Below are 27763 nucleotides of genomic sequence, written 5' to 3' on the forward strand. Positions count from 1 at the left end.
ATCTCGTGTGTCAGTTGTTCACGGGCTTCACCAGCGTGCGGACGTACGTCGCGTGAGTGGCGAGTGTTCGGCGTGTTCCCTGTCACCTACGGAGGTCGCGGTTTCGCTAACGAACGCCCTACCGTAGCTTCCATATTCAATGTGTATGGCGATTCAGGTGAGTGCCCGCGTATATTCCGCATCATTGTTTCAACGGAGGTCGAACACTGAAGAACGTGTGTGCGTGTATGTGTGTATGTGTGAATGAGAAAAAGTCGATCGTCGAGCGTATGCGTTATGAGCTCGGGCTCGGGATATGTCGACCGCTGGCTCGCTCGCTCGTTTGCCTTGCGCGTGTGTGCGTACGCTTCATGGACGTGCGCGGCGTGGCGCGGCCGACGAACTCTGGCGTCTCGTCTTCACTGCCGCCGCCGCCACCGCCATCGGAGACGATCTCGATGCTCCCTCGGTGTTTCGGCGCAAGATGATGATGATGGCGACTCTTCGCCGACATACGATCGCCAACTCCCGTAACTCCTAATCGCGTCCTAAGTGACATCTCTTTTTCAGCCTCGCGAACGAGAGAGAGAGAGAGATCCTTTTGTTGCAAGGAAAGAGCAAATTTGGAAAGCAAGTTTGTCGAATTGGATAGATCTTGATTTGATTTGGCTCCAAACGTGCGATGTCTCTTGACATTTTTTTACTATTTTTACTATTTTATTCTCTCCTTTCCCCCTTTTCATCTATATTATGTCTATCTATGTATATATCTTTAAATATGAGCAGTTAAAGAATAAAAATCTTAAATAAAAACTTATATAAAAAAATAAATCTTAAAAAATAATAAATATTATAAAATAATTTTTTTATAAATTAACAAAATATATAAATATTGCTATTAAAAATTTTATCATAAAACAATTATTTTAAAATTTCGTTACATTAAATAAATAATATAATATAATAAATATAATAAATATATAATTCATAGCCATAGAAATCGAACAGTTCAAATTATCAATACTAATTCCAATTATTTTATAAACTGACTTGTAAACTGACTTTTGAACAGTGATAAATAATTCACTTTGAATTATGATCAATGTATACTTTTTTTTTTGGTGAATAAGTCAACGTGTTCAAGTTGCAACATGTATTGGTCGTTTACGTGGTTATGTGTTTAGCGGATATAGAGTAAGATAAGATCATGTGCTTGAGTCAATATTGTAGGCTTGTTCCTTTTTGCTGAACTTTCTGCACTAGTGTACACTGAAAATGAAATAGATATATTTAAGTGTTAGAAAGAAAGAGAAGAAAGTATGTGTGCACGCTAGTTTAGCTAAAAAGACAAACATCGTGTTATAAATGCATAGCGCAGCAATAAAGTTTACAATGAACGAACGTATCACATTGTTGTTGAGGCTCTCGATGGAAGTCAACGAGAATCCTATTCGTTCAATGACATATATATAGACGAAGCATTCCTATACTTTTACTGTAGCAGCGAGTGAAGCCGGATATTGGCAGAATACGACACGAGTGAGATAGTTGTTTCGACACTCTTCTTTCTCACTCTATTTTCTTTCTCTTTCTCACTCTATCTTTTGGCTGTCATGACAGTATACTTGACAGCTTTGACAGCTAGAGGGCGGCCATATTCTCTTCTGTACGATAGAGTGAGAAAGAAGAATGTCAAAACAACTATCTCACTTTGTCGTATTCTGCCAATTTCCGGCTTCACTCCACAGATGGAATGCTTCGTCTATATATATATTAGGGTGGTCGTTAAATGGAAGATCATTGGATGGTCATAAATCAGCTCCAAATGTAGAAAAAATGATTCTCTAATTTTTTCAGATTTTTATTTTCAGCCCTGAGTCTCCCTGTTTGCACGTGAAATACCTAAAACAAAAGCCCAATGTATCATCAGGACTACCAATACAAGAAAATAAGCTGTATTAAAAAAGAATACAAAAAAAATTATATCTTCAACAAAAAAAAATCAATGGAAAATAATAAATTAATCGATATATTGATTACTCCGTAAAATAATAATTTAAATTTTTTCACTCGATTTGTGTGTAGTATAACACACACAACTCGAGTGAAATACCTCATATACGATGTTTTACTATTTTCACGGCAATGAAACGTATTTCATAAAATGTCGCTATTTTAGACTAGAACTAACTTAAATAAATATTTTTTAAATATTTAAGAAAAAGAAAATTACGTGCCAACAGGGAGACTTAGGGCTCAAAATAAAAATCTGAAAAAATTAGAGATTTTTTTTTTCACATTTAAAGCCGATTTACGACTATCCAACATTAAAATTCTGAAAAAACCCATATAAGGACCACCCTAATATATATATGTCATTGTATTCGTTCGATTTGCAATTTTGAACTCCGATTTTTAATTCACACTCTTGAATCGCAGAGGTTAACCCATTCGATTACATTGCGATCATGATTCAACGCGTAACAATGACGAATATTTCGTAGTCGAATGAAAAGACTTCTGTTTAGCTGAACTTTTTGCATTAGTGTACATACACTGAAAGTGAAATAAATTATATATTTAATTACAAGTGTTAAAAAGAAAGAAAAGAAAGTGAATTAGTGCAAACTGGTTCAGCTAAAATAAAGAACAGTCACTATGGCCTGTTTTACCAACGTCGGTTAATTTTAACCTACGGTTAAACTATATCTTTGTTTTTTTTCAGCTACGTTTTTAAAAAGAGACAAAGATAGTTTAACCGGAGGTTAAAGTTAACCGATGTTGATAGAAACGGGCCATAGGCCCGATTAACTTTAATCTCCGGTTAAACTACCTGTATATCTTTGTCTCTTTTCAGTACGTTCTTAAGGCTCCTGGGTGCTCACCGCGGCCATATTGGAATCGTGACGTCAGAAGCGAGAAATAACACGTTGAGATTTCTTAGATGCCATTTCTAAATAAAAACATATTTGCATAAAATAATACTTAAGATCTCTTTAATACACTTCTAAAAAACGCCGAAAACTATTTTTTCCCTTGACAGTCAATCAACAAACGTAAAATGATCGAGATATCAGACTTTGACATGCGGAATGACTGCGCATGTGCAAAGACCAGACGGACTGGACCTCATAATATTACATTTTACAGCTGTTGATTGATTATAAAGGGAAAAGGATAGTTATCGGCGTTTTTTAGAAGTGTATTAAAGAGATCTTAAGTGTTATTTTATGCAAATATGTTTTTATTTAGAAATGGCATCTAAAAATTTTTAGCGTGTGTTTTCTCGCCTCTGACGTCACGATTCCGACATGGTCGACAAGGTACCAGGAGCCTTAAAAAGAGATAAAGATATAGTTTAATCGGAGGTTAAAATTAACCGACGTTGATAGAAACGGGCCTATGCCTCATGTTTGATCCCGATTAGACCACGACCTATCTCGAAAGGAAAGCTTTCCAAGTATGTTAAAACATCTATGACTAAAGAAATTCGTATAACTTTAGAACATTGCACACATAAGATGCTCTTTTCTATTCCATTTCTATATTCCAGTTCTATATTCTATCCTTATATTTAAATAGATAAAAAGAGGAATGGTGTAGTGTAGATAACTAAAAAACTTTGAACTCGCATCGAAAAGAATATAAAAGATATTCGAATTGGAAAACATGTACTATTTTTCTCGCTTACGCTTTTTTAGGTGGCATCAGAGATTTATTAAAAATAAAATCTCGAATTGAGTTTTATTTCATTTCTTGGTATCGTATCAAGAAAAATTAGTGCGCTGTGCAAAACGAATCTATCACTGCTATCCGCGTTTGACTCTTGCTAGCCGTTGAAATTTAAATATGTATTTCACATTGAGAGCTTTACTAAAGTCTTACAATTTAAAGTACTATTAATTTAGCAACTGTTTATTCATTTATTAAAAACCTTTTAAAATTGTTATTTCAATAAAATAATTTGTGTATACTTTTTTTTAATCGTTTAATACTTTAACGCGAAAAATAATAGAGTATAAGTAAATATTTTAACAAAAAATCAGTCCGATTAAATTATTATATAACTTATATTTCGAGTCGAAAAGATTGGCGGATTATGTACTTACTGGTTACTGGAATGCTCTTCATCGCTCGATAAATTTGATTTCTTTCTTACTTTACTATATTTTTGCCCGATTATTCGATATTTGACTCGGATTTCTCGGAAAAATGGAAAAACGAGGTTGACGTCATCTCTCTTGGACGTTACGACGCATCCCGCCCGTCTCGTCCCGTCCTGAAGCGAAGCATACAACGAAGAGGCGTGGAACGGGCGAGCACGCGCGTGCACGCTGCGAGCGAGTTGATTATCGTTTGTGAACTTCGGCCATGTTTTATTACTGCGTTTTGCGTCAACCGGTCCGATAGGTGCAAATCGTATAGTCATTATCGTGACGCCTTATCGACATTCGTGGGCGAGAGTGTCTTTTGATCGTGTTCGGGATTGCAACAACATTCTATCTATATTTTTTTTCGGCAAGGACAAAAGGAATGATTAATATTTCGTGCATTATTGTTATTTGATATGTTTATTAATAAAAACCAAATATACATACACTACTGGCCAAAAGTTTGAATAGACTTGCCTATACACCTATATGTATAATTTGTATTTAACAGGACTCTTTTACTCTCCAGGAAGCTTTTTTGTTATGAATCAATTAGCCTAGTCATAACTTATATTAAATATTTAAATCTTTTCGATCTCTAATAAAAGAATTCACAGAAATATCAAGAGTGGGTATGATGCAAATATGCAAATATTTACTTTTGCACTCACAAGAGTGGATAGGATGTAAATATTTACTACTACCATTAATAAATTAGTAGAAATAATGGCACAACTTGTAAAAATAGTCATTAAAATCAAAGATGCATTTTTTATAAAAAGAAAGTTTAAGTTTTTTGTTAAAAGTGTGTTAGATTGAAGTTAATGTTATTTTACTTGAATTTTCTATAGTTTTTGTATTATAAAATAATAATCATTTAATAAATAGTTAATAAATATAAAAATAAATATTACAAAAAATAAATATTATAAAAAAATAATCATTTACTTTTAATGTAACTACGAACTATATCAATAAAAATAAATTTTTTTATAATATTTATCCTGTTAATGATGTAACCAAACTTTTGGCCGGCAGTATTAAAATCACCAAACAAATATCGAAATGTATCACAAACAACCTTACTGCGCATAGTTTTATTTAAGCAAGTCTATATATTCTTTTGTCATGATTATAACTTATTGATTATTGATGAAACTTTGTTAACATCAAGTTTATAATTAACATCAAATAATTAACATCATATAATTAACATTATATAATTAACATCAAATAACGAAAGAATTGTATTTTAGGTCTCCTATTTATATAAACTTTTATATAATAAGCACATTGTGCTTGATTATTGATAATTTCGAGACTTAAATTTCATATCGTTCCTCTTAAGCCCGTTTCTACCAACGTCGGTTAACTTTAACCTTCGGTTAAATTATCTTTGTCTCTTTTTAAGAACATATCTAAAAAGAGACAAAGATATATTATAGTTTAACCGGAGGTTTAAGTTAACCGACGTTGGTAGAACTGGGCCTTAGGGCTAGTTTCACAAACGTCGGTTAACTTTAACCTCCGGTTAAATTATATCTGTCTTTTTTTAAGAACGTATCTGAAAAGAGAAAGATAGTTTAACCGGTGGTTAAAGTTAACCGACGTTTGTGAAACTGACCCTTAGGGTGAAAACCCATGCAGCGGAATAGCAGAACGCGGAACCAGCGGATCGCCAATCACGGAATTATTCCCATAGAGCTCGATGAAGGGTTCTATCGGAATAACTCGGTGATTGGCGATCCGCTGGTTCCGTTCTGCTATTCCGCTGCATGGGTTTTCACCCTTAGAAATGGTTTCTTTTTAAGTTATATTGAATTATAATGTCAGAAACAAAAAATTCTTGCAAAATACATGGAAATAAAAAAAAGTTTTTTAAATGCGATCATTCACTTATTTTTCAACGAGAATGGACCTTGCGACAATTGATCAAGATTTACAGTTATTTATTAATTCACGCGAATTGAAAAAAAAAATTTTCAATATATTTTACTCATTTATATTATCGAACATGAATGGTCGCATTCAAAAGAACTTATTTATTTCAATATATTTTGCAGGAATAAAACTCATAGGGTTTGTTCTTTGTAGCTAAACTTCTTGCATTTTTAATTTTTTTCCTCTTTCTTTTCAACTTCTAAATATATCTATCTCATTTTCAGTACACTGATGCAGAAAGTTCAACTACAAAGAACAAATATGATTTCTACGAGGGGTTGGTCACTAGTGGTTATAGTATACAAAAATTACCCTTGATACGAATTTTTTTTTTACCTTTAAATTACCTCAGATTACTTAAGATTACCTAATACTACCTCAGATTACTTAAGATTACCTAATACAAATTATGCCCATCATACTTAGAATTTAGAATATCTTTTTCGATTATTCCCTTTTTTTAATTTAAAATTAATCTTAAAGAATTTTTTTAAATATATATTTTAATTTTTTTGTTGTAAACAGTAAAAATTTTTTCCTATTTTGAAACATTTACAAAAATTTTTTTGATATATTTTTAATATATTTTATTATTTCTTAACGCTGTCAATTTTATTCCCAAAAACGTTGGGAATAAAAATTTAATTTTTGTTACTGTTAATTTTCTTTGCAATACATCCATAAAAATAAAGTGCGGTAAAAATGAAAATAATACCGGAATTACTGGCAGAATATTCAATACATGAAAATTGTAATATAGGTTTTGTTACGTTTAAATGACGATGGCTTATCAAAAGTTGTAGATAAGAATGCATTTCGCAATTTTTAAATGCTCGTGTGTTCGTGGCCTGAGAGAGAAAGACGTGGTACCGCGAAAACCTAACCTAACCACGACAATTCTTAAATTATAAAAAAGCACGTTTTTACGAAGCGTCGACTCTAAAAATCGACTGCAAATGTATATTATTGTAAAAAGATACAATTCATCAATCACGTTCACTAAGTTCAAAAATTAAAGATTACCTTAGATTACCTACAGATTATTTGATATTATCCTTAGATTACTTAGATTTCCTATTAGATTACCCAAGATTACCTGAGAATGCTAAAGATTATTTAGAATTACCAAAAATTATCTTGGATTACCCAAAATTTCCTTTGGATGAACTGAATTAACTAGCCCTTGTATAAAAATTACCTCAGTGACCAACCCCTTGGATTTCTAGCTTCTAATGTCATAATTCATAATTTAATATAGCTGCAGTGAGAAGACAAAAGTTTTAATAATGTTATGTTGCTTTATTTTCTATTTTTTTCCATTTAATTATAAAATATTATAAATTTTATGGAAATGTCTCGTTTGCCTACGTTATCTCGATCGTTCACAAACGTAATGACCGATGATTAAAATTTTTTTTCAACTGAAGCAATTAGGGTGGTCCGGCTAATCAGGACGACACACGTATCTGTTGATTAAACATGTCAGAAGTTGTTTCAGAGAAAGTATTATATAAATATGATAATAAAGGGCGTTCAGTGACTCATTGTCAGTAGTAGAGTGATTGTCTGAGAAGAAGATCCTAAAAGATCACAAGGTCCCGGTAAGAGGCTCCAATATTTTTTCTCCTTACAGTATAACACAATTGAAACACATCAAGTGTATATTATACATAAGTGTATATCATTAAATATGCACCATTTATACGCAGACAATTGATATTTATTACATAGAATTTCGCATAAATATATTCGCTTCGTCACCTAGAATATTTTGTTGTTGTCGTATAGATATAGCATTCAGAGAACTCTCTGGCTCATTGTCAGCTTTTCCGAATAAAAGAATCGTTATCTCGCAGTCATCTCGCCTTACATGGCCACGTGCGCGTCTAGTTTGCATAGATCATCGAATTACGTGTGATGATATTTCAACTGTGTAATACATAAAATTTGATAGTAACTCATAAAATCATTATAACTCGCTTACTGTTTGAACGTGATAAGTTTAAATTTGGAGCGATCTTCTCAAAAATCTCACGTCTCTGTTCCAAGATGGTACTTTTCAACGAAACTCCGTGATAATGTATGTATTTTGATTTAATTTTATAATGATATTTCTTGTCATTCTTCAAACAAAAATGAATTCCAGAATACCAACGATCGATCGGTAGAATTGATTGTTCTACAATTGAGTATTTTCCAAATAGTCGTCCTGCTCCCTTCATTCCCCATCAAAGTCCATTCTTTGCTCGATATATGCGTGCGCATTATTACGTACAAATATGTATGTATTTTACATATACACTCGGTATTCAAGTGTATGTATCCCTCGTGAGTTAACTCTCAATCCATCCATAGTTGACCTGTTATCGATGAATTTTCAATCGTTTCGAATATAATACGTGATGATGCCTGCAATGTGTTTTTACATATCGCAAATTTTGCGTAAGGTTTCAACTTTACTGCAATTATTGTTGTTGTGAATAATCGTAATAATGCGAAGCTGTATATTTATATATATATATTTAACAAACATAATATAAATGTATATATCTATATATACATTTAACAAATATGTTCTCGAAAACAAAATCGCCCGCGAGTAAAATTTATATACACCAAAATGAATAAAAGACAACGATTTGTAAAGTCAGATCTAGCATTCAATTTCCTGTTATGTAAATTGCACTACATTATATAACTGTGAACATTGTGTATAAGAAGAATTATAGGAGTGGCGGAAAAAAATGGCATATTGCGCGTAAAATTATTATTGCAAGAATATCAACTAATTAACTAATAAATTATACATATTTTCTTCTTTTACATATTTCACATATGCTATATTGTTTAATTAAAATAAAGGCAGGTATGCATAAAAAAACAAAGGAGTTATATATTATTCAAAATTAAATATCGTACACTATGTACCGTATAAAAATTTCATTATTATTCTTAAGACTTATTCTATCGCATTTAACATTATATAATTTCGCTTAATGTTAGCTGGGGATAGGGTCAAAAAGTTGATGATTAATGTTTTGTTTCGTTTGAACCGGATACTAGGAGCACGCGCGGAGTCAAACGCAGTAATTCGACGACGAAAGAGCAAGCATTTTAGCAACGCTAGCCAGCTCTTTTCTGTCAGTGTCATCTTTTCAGAGGCCCCGACTGTCCTTAGGCGGTCGCGACCAAGACATTTCCCCGCAAGATTATTTCGAGACGTTCTTCTTTCTTCTCGCCGCGCTGTCGCCTCGCCACGTGTTGGATAGAATTACTATCTTGACTAGACCGGCTGCGAGCGATATGTATGGTTTAAGGTAAAGGACGATTCCAAAGGGTATCTCGCTGTCGTAATACAATGTACATTTTTTCTGGAATTACGCATTACTTCGCATTACATCGTATTATTTTGCATTTATACAGGATTTGCGAATCTTTGCCGTTTTTTGAAAAATAATATCTGTACTTTTAATAGCCTTTTTAATTGGTTGTAATATTTATCAAAAACATTTACATGCAAATTATCTTCGAAATAGTGAAATATAGCAAGAATCACATTTTATCTTAAAAGAACGTGCAGGCTCAAGTGGCTCTCTCATCGTGGTGTCGCTACTCTCTTCAGTGCAATGAAAGAAAAGCGTTGTAGACTCCCTTTTGTCCAGGTTCTACGGGGATTATATTAGGAATTCTGTTATTTTAGCATTGAAAGATAAATTGAGATTCGCACTAGAGGATGATTATAAAATTAAAATTGTATGGATTCCCCTTCCATGCCGGGATTCTGGGGACTGAGACGGCGGATTTTTTGGCTAAAAGAGCTATTGTCCATGAAAAAAGAATTGACGATCCTCTTCCTCATTTGGATTTTTTAATTTTGTCGAATGAGGACAAAGCTGGCCTCAAGCTGGCCTTTTCTGACTTGCTACGCGATACCTCGCTTTATACGGGCAGGTTTTATTTTGAGTCCTTTTTCCTCATTTAAACCTTAGTTCTCAAAATCAAGTTTCAATCGGGATGACATTGTCATGGCTTGTAGAATTAGCAGCGAACATTATAGCCTTAACGTCTCTTTAAATGTAACTTATTGTTAATGTCTTCCCCGCGATGTGGGTGTGGTGCACATTTGTAGGACATAGATCATGGTCATGTCATTTTTACCGTTCTGAGAGAGCCTTACTTTTATCCTTTTTGCAGAAGACTGAAGTTTCATCCCTATAAAGCTTTCCTTCTTTTCCGCCGACCTAGGGTATTTATTATCTCATTGGTCGCGGTCTTCCTAAAGAAACATGGTCTTAAAGTATGCATGTTACTCTTCGCTGCACGCTGCTGCTGCATAGCTTTGTTTCCTTGCTTACTGGATGCGACTTGTTGCCTGAGCTAATATATTTTTGAAGCCTGGAGCCTAATCTCTCTTGGTTACTATTGGCAGACTTGTATCTAGCCGGATGGTGGGCTATTAAGCCCAACTAGTTGCCGGGTGAAGCGGAAGAAGAAGAAAGAAAAGCGTTTGTTATCTTGGCTGATTCGAGCATCCATCATTGTTACAAAAATATCTATCTTGTCTCTTGTATGCATTCAAATACGAATTTTACGCTTAAAGACGTAGAATAAAAAGACGGAAAATAGCATCATATTGAAGAATTAAAAATAAAACATCCACACATGTTGATCGAATGCAATTGTCGCGTTCTAATACAAGTGAACAGATTCGTCTATGCTATTGTGAAATTAATTTATGTACAAAATTCAAGTAGGAAATATAGCTCATAAGAGGCAACAAATTTGTCTTAAAATCTTCTCTATTTAACTTAAACGTTTCGGTCCTTGTTTTTTGTCATCTTCCACAGATCGATTAACAACAAATTTATGCATCTTGATTCTCATCCTCTTTGGTATCTTTGATAAGTCTTCAAAGCGATCGAAGACAAGATGAAGAACAAGGAGCGAAAAACACGTATATTATGACCTCAGCGATATACAAAACAGCACCGGCAAGAATTTATATAACATTGTGTTACGCATTTGGATGCAGGCGGATGATAGAAAGCTTCTTATCGAGCTCAGATTAAATTGCCTTCGGCACACGAATGCACCATGAGAGTACATACAGGGTGTTCAAAAAAGACCGGAACTCCTGAATAACTCAGAATAATCGAATTCTAGGAAGAAATACCCCAGATAAAAGTTGTAGGGTTAAAAAAAGGGACTTGATAGTGACCTAGAACTTGACCTTGAGGTCAAGTTTAGAGGTCATTTAAAGGTCAACTCGATTTTTTTTAATGGGAACCCTTATTTTTTACTCCGGATTCGGAAAGAGCGGGAAATTTTACGTTCAGAATGGTACTTAAGTCTTCAATTAAGATGACCTTTAGGGATCATTTAGGGGTCAAATCGTATAGGACAGAAGAATCTATCAATAACTAACTTTAATCATGTTCTAGGGGGAAAACACCCCAAACAAAAGTTGTAGGGTTAAAAAAAAGGGACTTGATGGTGATCTTGAACTTGACCTTGAGGTCAAGCTTAGAGGTCATTTGAAGGTCAACTCGATTTTTTAAAATGAGAATCCCTATTTTTGACCCCAGATTCGGAAAGAGCGGGAAATTTTACGTTCAGAAAGGTGCTTAAGTCATGGGTCAAGATGACCTTTAAGAATCATTTAGGGGTCAAATGGTATAGGACAGAAGAATCTATTAATAACTAACTTTAATCATGTTCTAGGGGGAAAACCCTTAAAACACCCCAGACAAAAATTGTTGCATTCAAGAAACAGAGCTCGGTCGTTACCTTAAACTTGGAGTTGGGGTAAAATGTAAGTTTTCGTGAGTGGCGGAAAGGATTATCTCTGTGCAAGATTGAGTTCAAATTTTATCTCGAGATACTTCAAATTTGTTATGGAATTGTAATCTAAAAAAATTGAATTTTAAAATCTTGTCAATGTGATATTATTTTACTCTCAAGTTAATTGTTTAATTTCAATATCATGAAGTCTATATTCTGGGGTGTTTTAGGGATTTTCCCTCTAGAACATGATTAAAGTTAGTTATTAATATATTCTTGTGCTCTATACGATTTGACCCCTAAAGGTCATCTTAATTCAAGACTTAAGTACCATTCTGAACGTAAAATTTCCCGCTCTTTCCGAATCCGGAGTCAAAAATAAAAGTTTCCATTAAAAAAAAATCGAGTTGACCTTCAAATGACCTCTAAACTTGATCTCAAGGTCAAGCTCTAGGTCACCATCAAGTCCCTTTTTTTAACCCTACAACTTTTGTCTGGGGTATTTCTTCCTAGAATTCGATTATTCTGAGTTATTCAGGGGTTGCGGTCTTTTTTGAACACCCTGTATATGCCTGCTCACTCCGTCGCTACTCGTCTCGCAATACGAGACAAAACACACACTCGAAGAGAAAAACAAGGAACGTCGTCATCGAAAATAGACCACCTAGACCACCATCATCGAGTAATTTTTATAGAAGCTGTCTGGCGTTCAACCTAACCACGTTTTTATATGCATGTATATTTTGCAGTTTCAAATCGTATGCTTTTGTATACTTACGAGAATTCAAGTAAATTGTTAATCATAATAAGTATAATTGGTGCATTATTTTGCAAAACATAATTGGACATTGATGCCAAAGCATAACGATATTTTTACTTTATAAATGGATAATATACATGCATTTTTAGGTATTCGCGAGTTTGTGCTTTGCTCTGATGCGATCATTATCAAGCACAGCGAAATCGAGCGAAAATTTTCGCGATTTAGCCAATTGTAACTAATTTCATGCAAGAAAGGATAAGTCTCAATCTCAGTTTCTATAAATAAATTTACGTATTTACATTTATTTTTAAAATATAATCGAAAAAGAGAAAGAGAGATAAGAGAAAAAGAGAGAGATTCTTACAATCAACGAAAATGCAAAATTTGAAGTTTAGATAATTTTCAACAGTAATGCCGGCGTCACACGATGTAGGTTTTTCTGTATAATTAGCTGTACGCTAGTTTGTACGCTGCTGTGCTTGCACTTGTGCATGCCAGACACTTCGATGCATTGAGTGCGAAAGTCTAGCTTGTATGATTTCTATGTTTGCTACGGTGCATTATTTCGTGCTCGTTTCCTTGCATGCATCAGCGTTTCGGAAATGTTTCATTCAATGCAATCTTCACTGTTGATATGATATGTCAAAATCGTTTGACAGAATATTAATATTTTAATAAAAATGTGGAATAAAGAACAAATAGTTTCTCTTATAGAGGCATATAAAAAAGAACCCGCATTATAATGCTGTGAAGCATCCTAATTATCACAATAAACATTTACGCTATGAAGCTCTGACAAGAATAGTCAATGAAGTGAGAAAAATACGGCCTAGTACAGAAATTAAAGAGTCTATAAATAAAATGCATTCTTTACGAAACAGTTTCAATGTCGAAAATAAATAAATAGCACGAATGCAGCCAATCTCCGTCGTCGCAAAATTTCATTTACTATATACAGGAGCTGTTGTTCCTCCATATCAATCTCTTTTAAAATATTTTATTTAATTATCAAAACCTATCAACCAGCTATGATTGACGTTTTCTTTCGTCTGACGTCTTCATACAACACTCCATACAGGAAACCAACTTCGTGTGACGTGTTTATACAACGCTCTATGCAGCAAACCAAGCAACGTACAGGATACAAGCTAGCATACAAGCTAATCATACAAAAAAACGTACATCGTGTGACGCCGGCTTAAGCGGCAGACGAAGCTACGTCGCGCGAATAACGTCTGTCGATTGTCTGTTTAAAAATAGTATCTCGCAAGGGAGATGTTTCGGAGAATTTTTAAGTGGATCGAATATCTCGTCCCGAGCCGGTTTTTAAAGGACGATAAATGTTATATCTTATGCTATATATGTAGTAGCAGGATAGACGTCGCTTGGTGGGGAAAAAAGAAATAAAAGATATTCGACGTCCCAACCCAGACGAGACGCTAGGGTAGACGACCGATGTCACTGACCTTGGATAACGATCACTAATGTCTGTAGGGCCGCTGCCGGTGGGGCCAGCTGTCATTTTAGAAGAGTTGCACACGCATACATTTGTATTCACATATGTGTGGACGTACAAAAAAAGGAACTTTCTCCTTTTTTTACTTCTTATACTTCTACTTTCATTGCACGATGTTATTTATTTTAGATTTATGCTTGTCTCATTATACACATACATACATACGCTTATTTTTTACTTTCTAATTGTTATAATAATACTGAAAATTAAAAAAAAATATCTAGAATCACATATTGAAAATTTAATGAGTATCATACGTAAATTAATGTCGAAGAATACTCATAAAACATCCTTTCGTATTAGTAACGATAGCAATCCTTCGTCCGATGTGATCTCTTATCATCCTTTACCTGGTAACCTACTGACCTACTTAATATATCGATTTTAACATGCACCTGAGACGTGTGCTCGTGCCGCGACCGCTTTCATTATCCGCGCCTCGCCTTTCGCAGCTAATAAATGTGCGTCTGCATAAGCCAGAAGATTATTATTCCGCAAGTACTATACTACGAACGCTCCCATGGTATTAAATTTAAATTAAAATTATTTAAGGCCGGTTGTTCCAACTTCTTGGTAAGTTTTACCCGAAAGGTAGCATATCTTCGTCTCTTTTTTAAAACTTATTTGAAAAGAGACGAAAATATGCTACCTGTTGGGTAAATCTTACCAAGAGGTTGGAACAATCGGCCCTTAAGGCTGGATTATAGAGGCCGTAAATTTTTTCCGTAACCATAAATTTAAGGATTCAACCAATCACGTTGCCGAATCAAGCAACGCGATTGGTTGAATCTTTAAATTTACGGTTACGGAAAAAGTTTACGGCCTCTATAATCCAGCCTTTAATCGAGTAAAAAATGGCGACAAGCGACAAGAGCTAAATGCAGTAAGTAGGACGCGTATATTGTAAAACGAAGCTATATAAAGTTATTGTAAATATAAGATTTGCTTCACATCAATATAAATAGCATATGTTCTGGTCCCTTTTTTGGACCATATTTAGCGTAAAATTATTTATAGATTTTTTATTTATATAATAATATAGCATACAGTACACTACAACGTAATATTCTTATAACGAATTCGCGACAAATAATTATTAGTCGGCATAAATTGAATAGTCTTCGTACTTGTGTATTTATGTGCTCCATTGAGCAAATTTATTGTATTAAACTAACAATGAGCCAATTATTATATTGACCAAATCTCGAATCGCAAGTATCAAAAGTCAAAATTTTACTGTCAAAAAAGATATGTTAAGCTAGCTCAGATTAACATAAGCGAACAAATATGAATGATCACCTAGGAATATCAGTGAATATCAGTAACGTTATTTAATCAATAAGCAACATGATTCACAGGAATGTTCACGATAAAACTTTAAATTCGCAAAAGAGTTCGGCTGGAGGTTTATGACCCGAGGCTTTAATAATATGGACCTGCAAATTCACGGATATTGCCTAAGAGAGTATCCAAAATGAATGAGATGGTGAAAAGATATTTTGTTCATCAAATCGTTTTCATATTTCATAAAATTATTGCATATATGTATATATGTATTATTTATATTTCCAGTTATTTCTAACAGAAATATTGCTTCAATATAATACTAAAAAAATCTAGTCTAGTAGATGAAAATATTTATACCGAACATAATGCCATTATGAACGTTGCCTAATAATGTGCGGTTCGTCGCCCCACGGCTCGCTCAATCCCGCCCCATTGTTGTCTGGGAAAGTCTGGATAGCAGGGAAGTAGGGAATGAAGAGAAAGGGCGCGCGAATATCGAGGATGATATAGACATATAATGTATAACGTGGAGATATATATATACGTTTGAGCACAATATGCAATATATATTATCTGCGCGTCCAACTCATCGCTATTGTTAAATTTTATAATAATTAAATGAAAATTAATGGCTTCCTTTAATCTATACGTATATACCCCATTTCCAATCCGCACATGTGTAATGGCCGCTCTCTCTATTTGTTATATCCGTACATGTACATACGTCCACTCCCACATGAGAGTGACGAGTAGTGACATCACAGTTCGACGTCATAATGCCTCCTACTGGCTGTACCCGCCGTATTGATTTTCGGTGACGTCACTGGTTCATTTGTAAAATATTTTTTCCAAACGCGCATTTGCCTCATTAATTACATTATCATTCTATTTTAAAATTATTTAATGATGTGTGTGTGTGTGTGTGTGTGTGTATGTGTGTGGGTGGTTGGGGTTGTGTGTGTCTCTCGCTCCGTATTATTTGCTTTATATCGTGCATAATTTGATAATTCTTCATTATGTTTCTCAGAAAATGTTTTGTATTCGAAGAACAGGTAATTTTACCATTATATCGGTGTGTATAAAAAGACATGATATTGGCGCTATAACATCATATTAAGAACTCGAATTTTCATGCTCTCAATGAAATCCGTGATTCTTCGACAACTTACGTTAAAGTCCATAAGTCAAATGTATCAAGTAAGCAAATATTTTACTATGAAGTCTAATAATTTGTCGACGAATTCTGATAATTTATATGAGTTTCGTTTTCTCTCCATCGTTTTAGCGAGAATGACCGTGAAAGTCGCGCTTTTATACCAGTCGGTATTTCTGATAATCGTGGCATAGATGCATAAATTTTAAATATACGTGTAATGTAAAAGAAGAAAGGATTGTTGTGAGAAAATTTGAACACATCGATATCAAGAGATTTCGATTTTGCGCAATAGAACACAATAAAAAACTCATGTAAGCTTGTGCAATAGTATGCAACCTCATAGACTATCATTGCTGATCCGTCTCATCTATTCGTGACTATATCGTGATTATAATTGCGTATTATTTTATTAAATCATTAATTGATACGCGTGCTAGGTGTCTACTCCCTGGACAAAAAAGAACAACCAAGGAATTTTTATCTTGAAAAATTCGGGAATTGTAGAATTTTATTGAAACTCACAGGAAATTTTTTAAAAAATTATGTCGATAATTTTACTCTTATATTGCAAGCGATCGATAATCTGCTGATTGGTCAAATTAGCAATCGTATAATCGCTTTCTAATCGTATGAATAGAAAAAACATTAGAAAGTACATACAATAAAAACTTATTTTAAAAAGCTGCATCTACAAATTTTCTTATTTTATCTGGAATTTTAAACAAAAATACCTGGAAGATTAGAAAATTCTTAGAAAATTTTTTAAAAAGATGTAAGTAGAGAGAAATATTGATATCGTATCGGTCAATTGTGGTAATTTGTTGCTTCTTTGATTTTAGATATTACAGATTAGAAAAATCCAGCATGCTTATATGCGTTACAGCGATCGATATCGATCAACTAAATCCGGCGCTAGCTGGTGAAGCGCCCTGAAAATCGGAGAGTAAACGCAAAGAATCCCGCACTAATCCTATATGAAATTGGATCTTGGTAAAATCAGCTGTTTTTCTCATATGTTGTATAGTGATCTACTGAACAAAAATGTAATAGGCTCGAAGCTAAATAATGGACATTTATTGAGCCAGTCAAACAATACTCATAGAGTCCTAGTTTTTCATGTTTGACTGACTGTAAGTTAATGATTATGTTTACACGTCACCCTTAATCGGGTTTAATAACATCCGTAGTTCTAAGATTGGTTAATCATAACCATTCTTCTAAAAGTCTAAAGAATAGTACGACTGGGATTGGCCAGTATAAGGTGTAAACGTACTCAGTAACTGTGCTCATTATTTAAGGCTCCTGGATCCTCGCCGCGGCCATGTTGGATTGTGACGTCAGAGGCGAGAAAATACACGCGAAAATTCTTGCGTGCCATTTTTAAATAAAAAGATATTTCGATAAAACAACACTACAAATCTTTTTGGCACACTTATAAAATTGTCCGAAAACTATGCTTTTGCCTTGACAGTTAATAAACAACCGTAAAATGAGTGTGATATCGGACTTTGTCATGTGGAATGACTGTGCATGCGCAAAGACCAGACGGCTTGGACTTCATATTACAGTCATTTTACAGTTGTTGATTGATTATAAAGGGATTAAAAGATAGTTTTCGGACAATTTTACAAGTGTGCCAAAGAATTTTGTAGTATTGTTTTATTGAAATATCTTTTTATTTAAAAATGGCACGCAAGAATTTTTAGCATGTGCTTTCTCGCCTCTGACGTCACAATTCCGACATGGTCGGCGAGGAGCCAGGAACCTTAACTTATTACATTTTTTGTTCAGCAAGTCGTAAGCTACATGTGAGAAAACCAGCTGATTTTACCGGGATCCAATTTCACATGGGATTTCATTAGCAGATTCAAAAACTCTACTATATATGAAAGGATTCTCTTTCCGCACCAAATTTTCAAGCGATCGCAAAAATTCCCAGAAAAAAAAATTAAAAATTCCCAAATACGTCTCGACCTGTGGAAAAAGTTTACATAACATCATTACATGACGTTACGCTCGAACCAATTTTTCTCAGCCATAATACGCCGCAAAAGGCAGAACGTCACTGGTTGCGAAAATGCGTAAGAGAGTCGGATGACATTGCATATGTGAAATATGTGTGTGCGTGTGTATTTGGGAGGGGGGAGGAGGTCAGATAACGAGCGGACGAGCGCTAGTCGCTCGGTGATGGGAAGGGTGGAAGTTGTCTCGACGCCGTGCTATTTTGATCGCCACGCTGTGGCTGGCCCAGATTCGACATAACCGTCGTCGCGATGAGTGTACGATATCATCCTCGCGCTCCAGGGCCCCACACCCGCGCACATCTCGAATAGCTTTTTACTACGAGACAAGCGAGAAAGTCGAGTCTTCTACACAAATTAAAGATAGATTTTTTTTTCTATAGCGAAGAAACGATCCGCATTGATCTAATGATGTGAAATATCGAAATATTGATGTTAATCAACGCGCTTCGCAATTTTACCGGATACAAAAAACAAATGTGCTTTATAAATCGCACTTATCAAGAGCTTAAGAAACGCGCATTTTTTAACGGACATCGGTGCGGAGGGAAGAATGTGTACGCGACCATCTTGTTGCATTCTGAATAGTGAACTTTGAGGTGATAACTTTCGCAAAAAGTGTACGCGCAACATTAAAATGTGACTTTTCCTTGGTGATATGGTGCGGTGATATCGTCACGTTGCTACCAATTTCTGATCGCGTGACGACATTGTTTCACATTTAGATTATAATTATCTCGAAGAACGCTTCCGTGACCTTGCAGATTTCTTTTCTCGTCAAATAAATGTAAGGTAAAGTGAATCAAGTTGCGAAGAAATATGTGCGCTTATATAGCCGTTATTCTTTGATAAGTACGCGGTACTTAAAATCTTAAAAAAAGAAAAAAATTATGACCACACAACACGCACTGTACTTTTTCGCTTGTCTATATACAAATTTGACATTCGTAATTTAATTTTTTTTAATAATGATGGAGAGAAGGCTCTAATGTATTAATATAAAGGATTAAAAGGAATGGGCTAATAAGAGCCGGTGTGTCGGAAATAAAAACGCAAAGATGTCTGTACTTATTTTTTATTTCTTCAGAACATTTCGGTCCTTTCTTTGGACCATCTTCAGCTTAACGTGTAATATAGAATGACGTAGGATACAATACAATAATTTTTTTTACTACTGGCGCCGATTATTTGAAACTTTCTTTCAATAATCGTTTTTAGCGGATGCGCAAATAAATTCTTATGTCGTACACTTATCATCATCCATATCCATATTGTATATCCGCCCTGATGTCTGACTTGCGTGATTTTTTTCGCTTTGTCCCGCATTTATATAGTGTAACTGGACACACACACACACACACACACACACACACACACACACACACACACACACACACACACACACACACACACACACACATATATATATATGTCGAAGACTAGATCATCCGCAAATATTTTACATCGACATTCAATCAGATATTAAAGAAAAAAATGCTTAGCGCGTACAGACAACGTATATTCATTTTCTCCTTCGCGAAAATTTCCATTACGTTCTATTAATAGATGAATGATTGGAGCGAGCGATTTTTGTCGTCTCGTGTCTTCGCGGAGATCGTTCCTCAAATGTCCGCGACGTAACTACAACGTAAATAGAATTTTGTTTACTGCATTAACCCACACGTGTCGTCGGTCTTGTGACACTCTGATGATTCTGCAATGATGGATGTTCCGAGTATTTCAAGTATTAGTTCCGATCACGCGAATTTCCTTGGACTCAGCGCAGAATCTTTCAACTTCATTAGAACATTATTTACGTTTGCAATCTTGCAAATTATAGTATAACAAGAAACATTGTATACGTATAAACATGAAAGTGCAAAATTCCAACAGGATTGCAACAATGTTTCAATTAAGATATTGGCCTTACTTTTTACATATAAAATATTTACACGCACATACACATACACACGTGCTTATATAATTTATATAGTATATAGAAGAAAATAATGGTCATTGGGAAGAATGGAAAAGTAATTGATTGTATTTAATCTCAATTGCGCGTATTTACTTTTTTATTAATCCCAATAAATCTTTAGTCATTGCTATGTAAGAAACATGCATAAAAAACTAGACCGATATTGATTTTTTTTATTAATTTTTTTATTTCATCAAATCTATCCATTAGAATTAGAAATATTCCCTTTCCCTATACTGCATGTTTATACAACAATATTACATTAGTAGAAATACATTGCTTTACTTCCAATAGTTAGTATGATGTTACATTACGATCCTTCGGAAGAGACATTTGACAACATTGCGCAATGCAATCATATAATAATAATAATTGCAGTAACATTACGCAAGATGCTTGCAATCTTACAGTGAAATATATTTCTGCAATCCCCTGTGTTGCTATGGATCTATTGCGAAAGCATTTGGTGATATAATTATCAATTTTAACGTTTATAATTATAATAATATTATAAACGCTGAAATGTATGTGCTTTAATAATATGCGTGATCTTATTGTGTACCCCAAATGTTTTTTTTTTTTTTTTTTTTTTTTTTTTAAGGAGAGTAGGGAAGAAGTATATGAGGTGGTAGCGTTTAAATTGAGATGTCTAAATAATATAAAAAATAAATATATATATATAAAATAAAAATTAATATAAAAATTAATATATAAAAATAAAGCAAAAGAATAAGAAACATTTCGGGCAAAAGTTATAGGGTTTCAAAGAAGACACGTGTAGTGATGCTATTAGTATTTGACCTTTGAGTGGAGATGTCAAGGTGAAATAAAAATACATTTCATATTTGTTAATAAAGCCCTAATTTTTAAATACTTATATTTGTAATATATTCTCATGAGACGAATTCAATAACCATAAAATATTCCAAAATCATTGGAGATTAGAACAAAACGCTGATTCGTTACAACGCGCATCTTTTTATTATTATTATTATTACTTGTGCGAATAAATGTGCATTTAGTTGTCTTTTTTTTTTAACATCCAGATGGTGTTAAAATATATCGAAAGAAGGATTCTCAAAAGATTAATGTTGTCTATAGTAGAAACACACATTGCATTTCAAAATTGAGTTTCTAGACATTTTAATGCTATCCTAACAAGTCTGTACGATGATTATACGGGTTAAGTAGGTTTGTCGAATGAGTTTTGAGATCTCGTTTGTAAATATTGAAATATTTCTTCGCTTTATTTTATGACAGTGAGTCATCTTCATTTCTCGAACGAATAAAGCCTCGAAAGCCTTACCTGATCATCTGGCCGACATCTGGCAACAATTTTGCTGATAATTGTTTTCTCTTCTCTCTCACTTACGCTCTTATTGTTGTCTCACTTCTTGTCGAGTCAGCGGAAAGATTTATGCGATAATTTTCAGAAAGTAAAATCTCCATTGTATTTCATTTGCTGAGAGAGAGCAGATCTCTGTGATGACAATCGTGAGCATATTCACAAGCACAAAAACAAGGAAATACCGTACTTAACGATAGTTCTTTTATTCTCTATCAGGTCAGTCAAATTCTTTAGAGAACCTTAACCAGAGATTGGACAATGTGCCGTCATGGGGTAAAATCGGATTGACGTTTTTAATGGCGGTTTATTTTGATTGTTGACCGAGGCTATTTTGACAGACAGTTTAAGCTGGGTCGATTAATCTTTCTTTGTCAGCTATATAGGGGAGAATGGGGTAAAATAATGACCTTAAGGAAAAAATGTTACAGTTTCTATATTAATTTTGCTTTCTCTCTCAAACTTTGCAAAATTGAAAAGATATTTTCTTCCTCTTTTTAATGGAATAATTACAAATTATTTATTAGTGGTGCTATATTGGTTTGACTTTCGGATGGAAGTAAATGAAGGTGAAATGAAGAAACTTTATATTTTTTAATGGAATCCTAATTTTTTTTTAACACCTACATTTGTTGTAGCATCTTTCAGCTTGACTGACCTGATGTGGAATGACACGTTTCTAAGCAATTTCTTATTTAGAAATTAAAGTAGCTATTCTCACAGTATACATTGCATGTGGCATAATGTGAATGGCATATCAGGTTAAGGAAATAAAATCAGGCTTGCGACGACATCATCATAGAGATATAGAGATTCGGCCTTGGCGACGTTTCACGAAGCTCCCTCTCCTCTCCTTCTCTTCACACTTCTTCTCACCTGCCAATTATTTCGGTTATTCTCGTGCATATGTCTGAATGTCGATCGGTCATCATGCTTCTCTTCCCGTCAATCAGTTGTTGCTCGCGTCATAATGGCAATCATTTGGTTACGCAAAAGGAGAGCTTTCGCAAATCAATCGCGGCGAAAGACCGCGAGAGGTCAATTTACACGCAAGCTTGGCATAGAACGACTAGAAATTGCGATCTATGTCATGTATGCCCGCGTGTTGTGTGTGCATTTTCCATGTAAAAACTATTTCGGTATTTTTTTTTCGCAGCGAAATTTCTCTTTATAATTTCGATTTTTAAATCGCTTCAATTTCGATTTATTCAACTGCGATTTCTGCAATTGCGATTTCTTCAATTGCGATTACTTCAATTTATCAAGAAACAAAACTCAATGATTTTTTTACGAATAATTATCGAAATAAAAAGAAAAATTAATAAATAGTATACAGGGTGTTCCATTTTTAACTTTTGCATTGAGATTTCTCGAAAACTAAGATTTCCACCGAAAAATGTTTCATACAAGAGTTGTAGGATTTCGAGGGGGATATCTTGTCGTAAGCATAGTTTTATTCTAGATGGAGGCATTTTTGAGATTTTTAAAATTATTGTTACTTTTTGAAACGGAACCATCATAATTTTCTTTACATATATCGATTCCTCATAATATTTGGCGTAAAAAATTGTTAGAGTGGAATAATCGAAAAATAAAAATGGTTTATATATGAGATGCTTCATTTTGACACATTTTGATAAAAAATATGAAATATCTCATAATATACTCATTTTTCGATAATCTTACCTTAATAATTTTTTGCATAGAATAATGAGATAAATTAATTGATGTAAGAAATCCGACAACTTTTGTATGAAACATTTTTCGATGGAAACCTTAGTTTTCGAGAAATCTTAATGTAAAAATTAAAGTGGGACACTCTATATACCCTTTATACACTATATTGCACAAAGTATAAATATCCTTAAATTAAAGTAACATACTCGAAAGTTGGTATCAGGCGCAGTTTGGCTATTATATCGTGGCAGTTTGCGCAATTGTCAATTTGCGCGAGAACGATAAGAGTATGAGTTACTTTGAGGATAATAATTTTACATTTGCAATCAAACAATCTCTCACCTTTTTTTAAATTCTTTTTTGTTACAGTTTCCTGGTGAGTGCATCCTCACATACATGGAGTTTCAGTTGGATAGCGCAGAGTATTGCCAGGCTCAACACAAATAGAGAGACACGCCCCATATTCCCTGACAATTATTAGATATTCTTAGAGCAAAGAGAAGAAGAAGGGTAGAAACATCTTGGAGGGTGGAAAAAAGGATATTAAAAGAATAGAAGAATTAATTACGCACCGGGGAAGCCAGAAAAAAAATCATCGACTAGTCATCACGCAAGACACGTAGAAGAATTTAATAGAAATTATTAATTTACATTAGTAGATGCATCGTAGATACTGAGCGCACCTGGAGTACCCAGTGCCAAATAGGTACTTTAATTTTTTTAATATAAACTGTATAAATTGCAACGTTTGCAACAAAATTTGTAACTTGCATACTGATGATTTCAGGTAATCTTCCGCGAATTATAGTTGAAAAGTCTCAAGAGTAGGAAGGATCAAGCGCATATCAACACCGCCTAATGTAACGTAGCCCTTACTCTTTCGGCGAAGTTCGCACCCCGACAACCCTTCCTAAGATCTACATGTAAACCCGTGGTTCTGTCCTCTGTAAAAAAATAAGATTAATTCTATTATAGTTAAATGAGAAACAACTTTATAAGACTGACATTTAATGGGCTAAGTTGTCAAATCCAGCCTTTGTCGCTTCGTATAGTGTGGCACACGTATGTGAGAGACTTTGAAAGACAAGTTATATAAGATCTTTTAAGAGAGTTAAAAACAATAAAAGAAAGAAGACAGATAATACAACCATCTCTCCATCTTAAGGAGGAAATGAGCAACATGAGGGTGAAGGATATCAGACCGGCGCCCGCCGAGATTGAATACAAAAACATGAAGTTCCTCATTACTGATCGGCCCAATGATCAAACCATCCATACCTTTATTCAAGTTAGTATATATATATGCGAAATTCTCTCCACTGAAAATAGATTAGATTTTCTTAGATTTCTTAACTTTATTCTCTTATTCAGGTGTAAAAAAAGATGTGCTTTGCTTTTTAACCCTTTTTATACCTGAATTTGTATTTATACTTCATCTTTTCAATTTATTATTTCATTCTCTTACAATTACCTAATAGTTACCTAATGCGAACTGTTGTACATGTCTTTTCAATAGGAATTGAAAAAGCATAATGTAAAGGAGGTGGTCAGAGTTTGCGAACCAACGTACAAAGTCGAGGAACTGAAATCGGAAGGGATCAATGTGATAGATTTGGTATTCGATGATGGTACATTTCCACCGAATGAGGTAATGGCTCTCTCACATTCTTTAGACGTTACAAACGAAGGAACAAAAAATGGAAATGTATATATTTTATTATACACACACGCGCATCCATTTGGTCTATTTATAACAATTTCTAGGTAGTGGATGAATGGTTTGAATTGCTAAAATATCGATTCCGAGAATCACCTGACGCATGTGTGGCGGTACATTGCGTCGCAGGTCTCGGTAGAGCACCGGTTTTGGTTGCATTAGCTCTCATTGAACTCGGGCTCAAGTTTGAAGACGCTGTTGCCCTTATTAGAGAGTAAGTCTGATCTTCATAACTCTTCTCGTACCTCTTCATATCTCTTCATTTGCTTAAAGTGTTCTTGAAGTCCTGTTTTATTGATAAAACGATCATTTTTGTGCACGCTTTTCTTTTTATTGGTTGAATAGAAAAATAAATGCTTTTCCACGATTAAAGTGCATATAAAAACAAAGCGAGGACCTATCGATTTTGTGTTAAAAACAAAAAAATGTTTTAATTTTTTAAATTAAAATTTTTTTCTCTGTTTTAGGAAAAGACGAGGCGCCATAAACGCGAAGCAGTTGACTTTTCTTGAAAAGTATCGTCCCAAGTCCCGATTGAAGCTCAAGAATGGACAAAAAAATTCCTGTTGCATCCAATAGATCAAAGAATTTTTCAAGAAAATAAAAAAGAAAAGTCACTAATTCACATACCGATTGATATAAATGTATAGGCTTTTGCGCCTGAAGACAAGTGGCATATTGTAGCAAATCTGTTTTGAATGGCCTATCAATGGAAATGCAATCGTGATAAATGTCCAATAAACTTTGAGGCACTTTTTTTGCACTAATCTCTATTCTAAATTCCTGAGGCAAGTCATTAACATGTGAATATATAGCTCCAAATTGTTGCTGGTTCCTTTTATAAAAATCGTATACTTATTTTTGATACTTGATCGATATTAATACATAATGGGGACAAAAATTAAGCCTTTAAATGGTAATAACTTTTTTAAATGTTTGAAAATCGACTACATTATTGTCATTCAGCCTTAGTGATTTCTAAATTATGAGCTATTAGTTATACATGTGTGTAAATTTATTGTGTGATGTATCTTTACTTATTTTCTTGATATAGCACAAAAGATCAAAGTAAACGCGCACGTGAAATGATTTAATTCAGAAAATGAAAAATATAGGAATTATAATGAACATGTGCAGTAGTACATTATTGGTTCGTTAACGAAATGACAAATTATATTGTGTTTCTGAAATATATATATATATAGAAAGAAGATATGTAGAATACTTTTATAATTTAATGGATTTTTATCAGATGTAATTTAGAAATTTCTACACTGAGTGATTGTAAGCTAACATTTTAGAATGAAAATAACAGTGCTATAAAAAAAAGAGTAAATACCTTTCTTTACAGAGTATAAAGATGTGTATAAAAAAATGTCTGAATCAGAATTTTTATTTCTTTTTAAACTAAATATATTTAAAAAAAAAGCTATCTGCCTTGTGTGCAAATATACTGTTCTTTAACAAGATTTTATATACATTTTCTGCAAAATGCAAGAATAGAATAAAAAAATGTTTTTTATACAATATATTAGTCGCAACTCTGCAATGTGTAAGATTATGAAATAATAAATATAAGAATAATTTCTGCGATAAATCAGAAGGAAACATAGTAAAAGATAATCAACTTTACAATGATAAAAGAATAAACTATTTTAAACATTGCAGTTATAAAACATAATATTGCGATATATTGAATGTAGATATATATATATTTTTCTTTTTTCATCGCGAAATTATATTATAACTAATATTAATTCTAATTAAATAAAACGTTATTAAATAAAAACGGTTAATGCTTGCAATTACTACTAAAATATTTTGATATACACTTGCCGCACAAACGTATATATGAAACATATGAATTACAGCATTTGAGCATTTCTAACTTAAAAAGAAAAAAAGGGAAAAATAACACGTATTGCGTTGCATTTTCAATGGCATGCCGAATTTGCTGATGGATGTTCTTAACTCTTATTGGACTTGGAATCTGCGTTAACTTGAAAGATGAATAATGAAAAAAAAACTAATGTGAAGTAAATCACACTTTTCAGAGCTGTATATCACATTTATCGTAGCTCGACGGCAATTTCACCAAAAACATTCTTGCATATCTAACTTTTTAGTTAGAAAAATAGATTTTTCAATCTGATACAAGCATTTTATGTAAATGTGTCATTGTCGTCCTCTCAATATTTTGGTAAAATTGTCGGTGATGCTACGTCGCCACACTAAACTGTGTTCAAAGGATAAAAAAAAAAAAAAAAAAAAAAATTCGTTCGTAAAATAACAAATACAATATTTAGAACACATTTCACGCGCGTCTGCTGATTTGATGTGAATGTACGTTTTTTCAATGTATACGCTGTTTTTTTTGTATTCATTGTCTTCTTGTTATGCCGTCTTTGTTTCTAAACCGTCTTGCTTTGAACAATGAATCGAGTCTAATCA

General features: G+C 33.7%; 1 protein-coding gene and 1 long non-coding RNA gene across 4 annotated transcripts; one reads left to right on the forward strand and one right to left on the reverse strand.

The window, feature by feature from the left end:
- LOC145944233 (PRL-1 phosphatase-like) lies at positions 1-27750 on the forward strand. 3 transcript variants are annotated; one of them, XM_083052456.1, is made up of 7 exons: positions 1-157; positions 23965-24301; positions 24383-24657; positions 24761-24883; positions 25112-25243; positions 25360-25526; positions 25780-27750. In XM_083052456.1, exons 4-7 carry the CDS (start codon positions 24767-24769, stop codon positions 25889-25891), a joined length of 528 nt encoding a protein of 175 aa, XP_082908582.1. In that variant the 5' UTR covers positions 1-157; positions 23965-24301; positions 24383-24657; positions 24761-24766; the 3' UTR covers positions 25892-27750. The 3 variants fall into 3 exon arrangements, with proteins under 3 accessions (XP_082908582.1, XP_082908580.1, XP_082908581.1); XM_083052454.1 differs by lacking the exon at positions 1-157 and adding an exon at positions 18792-19387 and having other exon boundaries at positions 24383-24883; XM_083052455.1 differs by lacking the exon at positions 1-157 and adding an exon at positions 18792-19382 and having other exon boundaries at positions 24383-24883.
- Positions 275-4337, reverse strand: LOC145943968 (uncharacterized). Its single transcript, XR_014426602.1, has 2 exons — positions 4089-4337; positions 275-1248 (listed from the first exon to the last, which is right to left on the reverse strand). It is a non-coding gene; the product is annotated as an uncharacterized LOC145943968 (long non-coding RNA).
- Positions 27751-27763: the final 13 nt, after the last annotated feature.

Source organism: Prenolepis imparis, unplaced genomic scaffold (assembly GCF_030444845.1).
Source record: "Prenolepis imparis isolate NDT839.2.m4 unplaced genomic scaffold, iyPreImpa1.0 SCAF_12, whole genome shotgun sequence".
In the NCBI taxonomy this organism is placed as follows: Eukaryota; Metazoa; Arthropoda; class Insecta; order Hymenoptera; family Formicidae; genus Prenolepis; species Prenolepis imparis.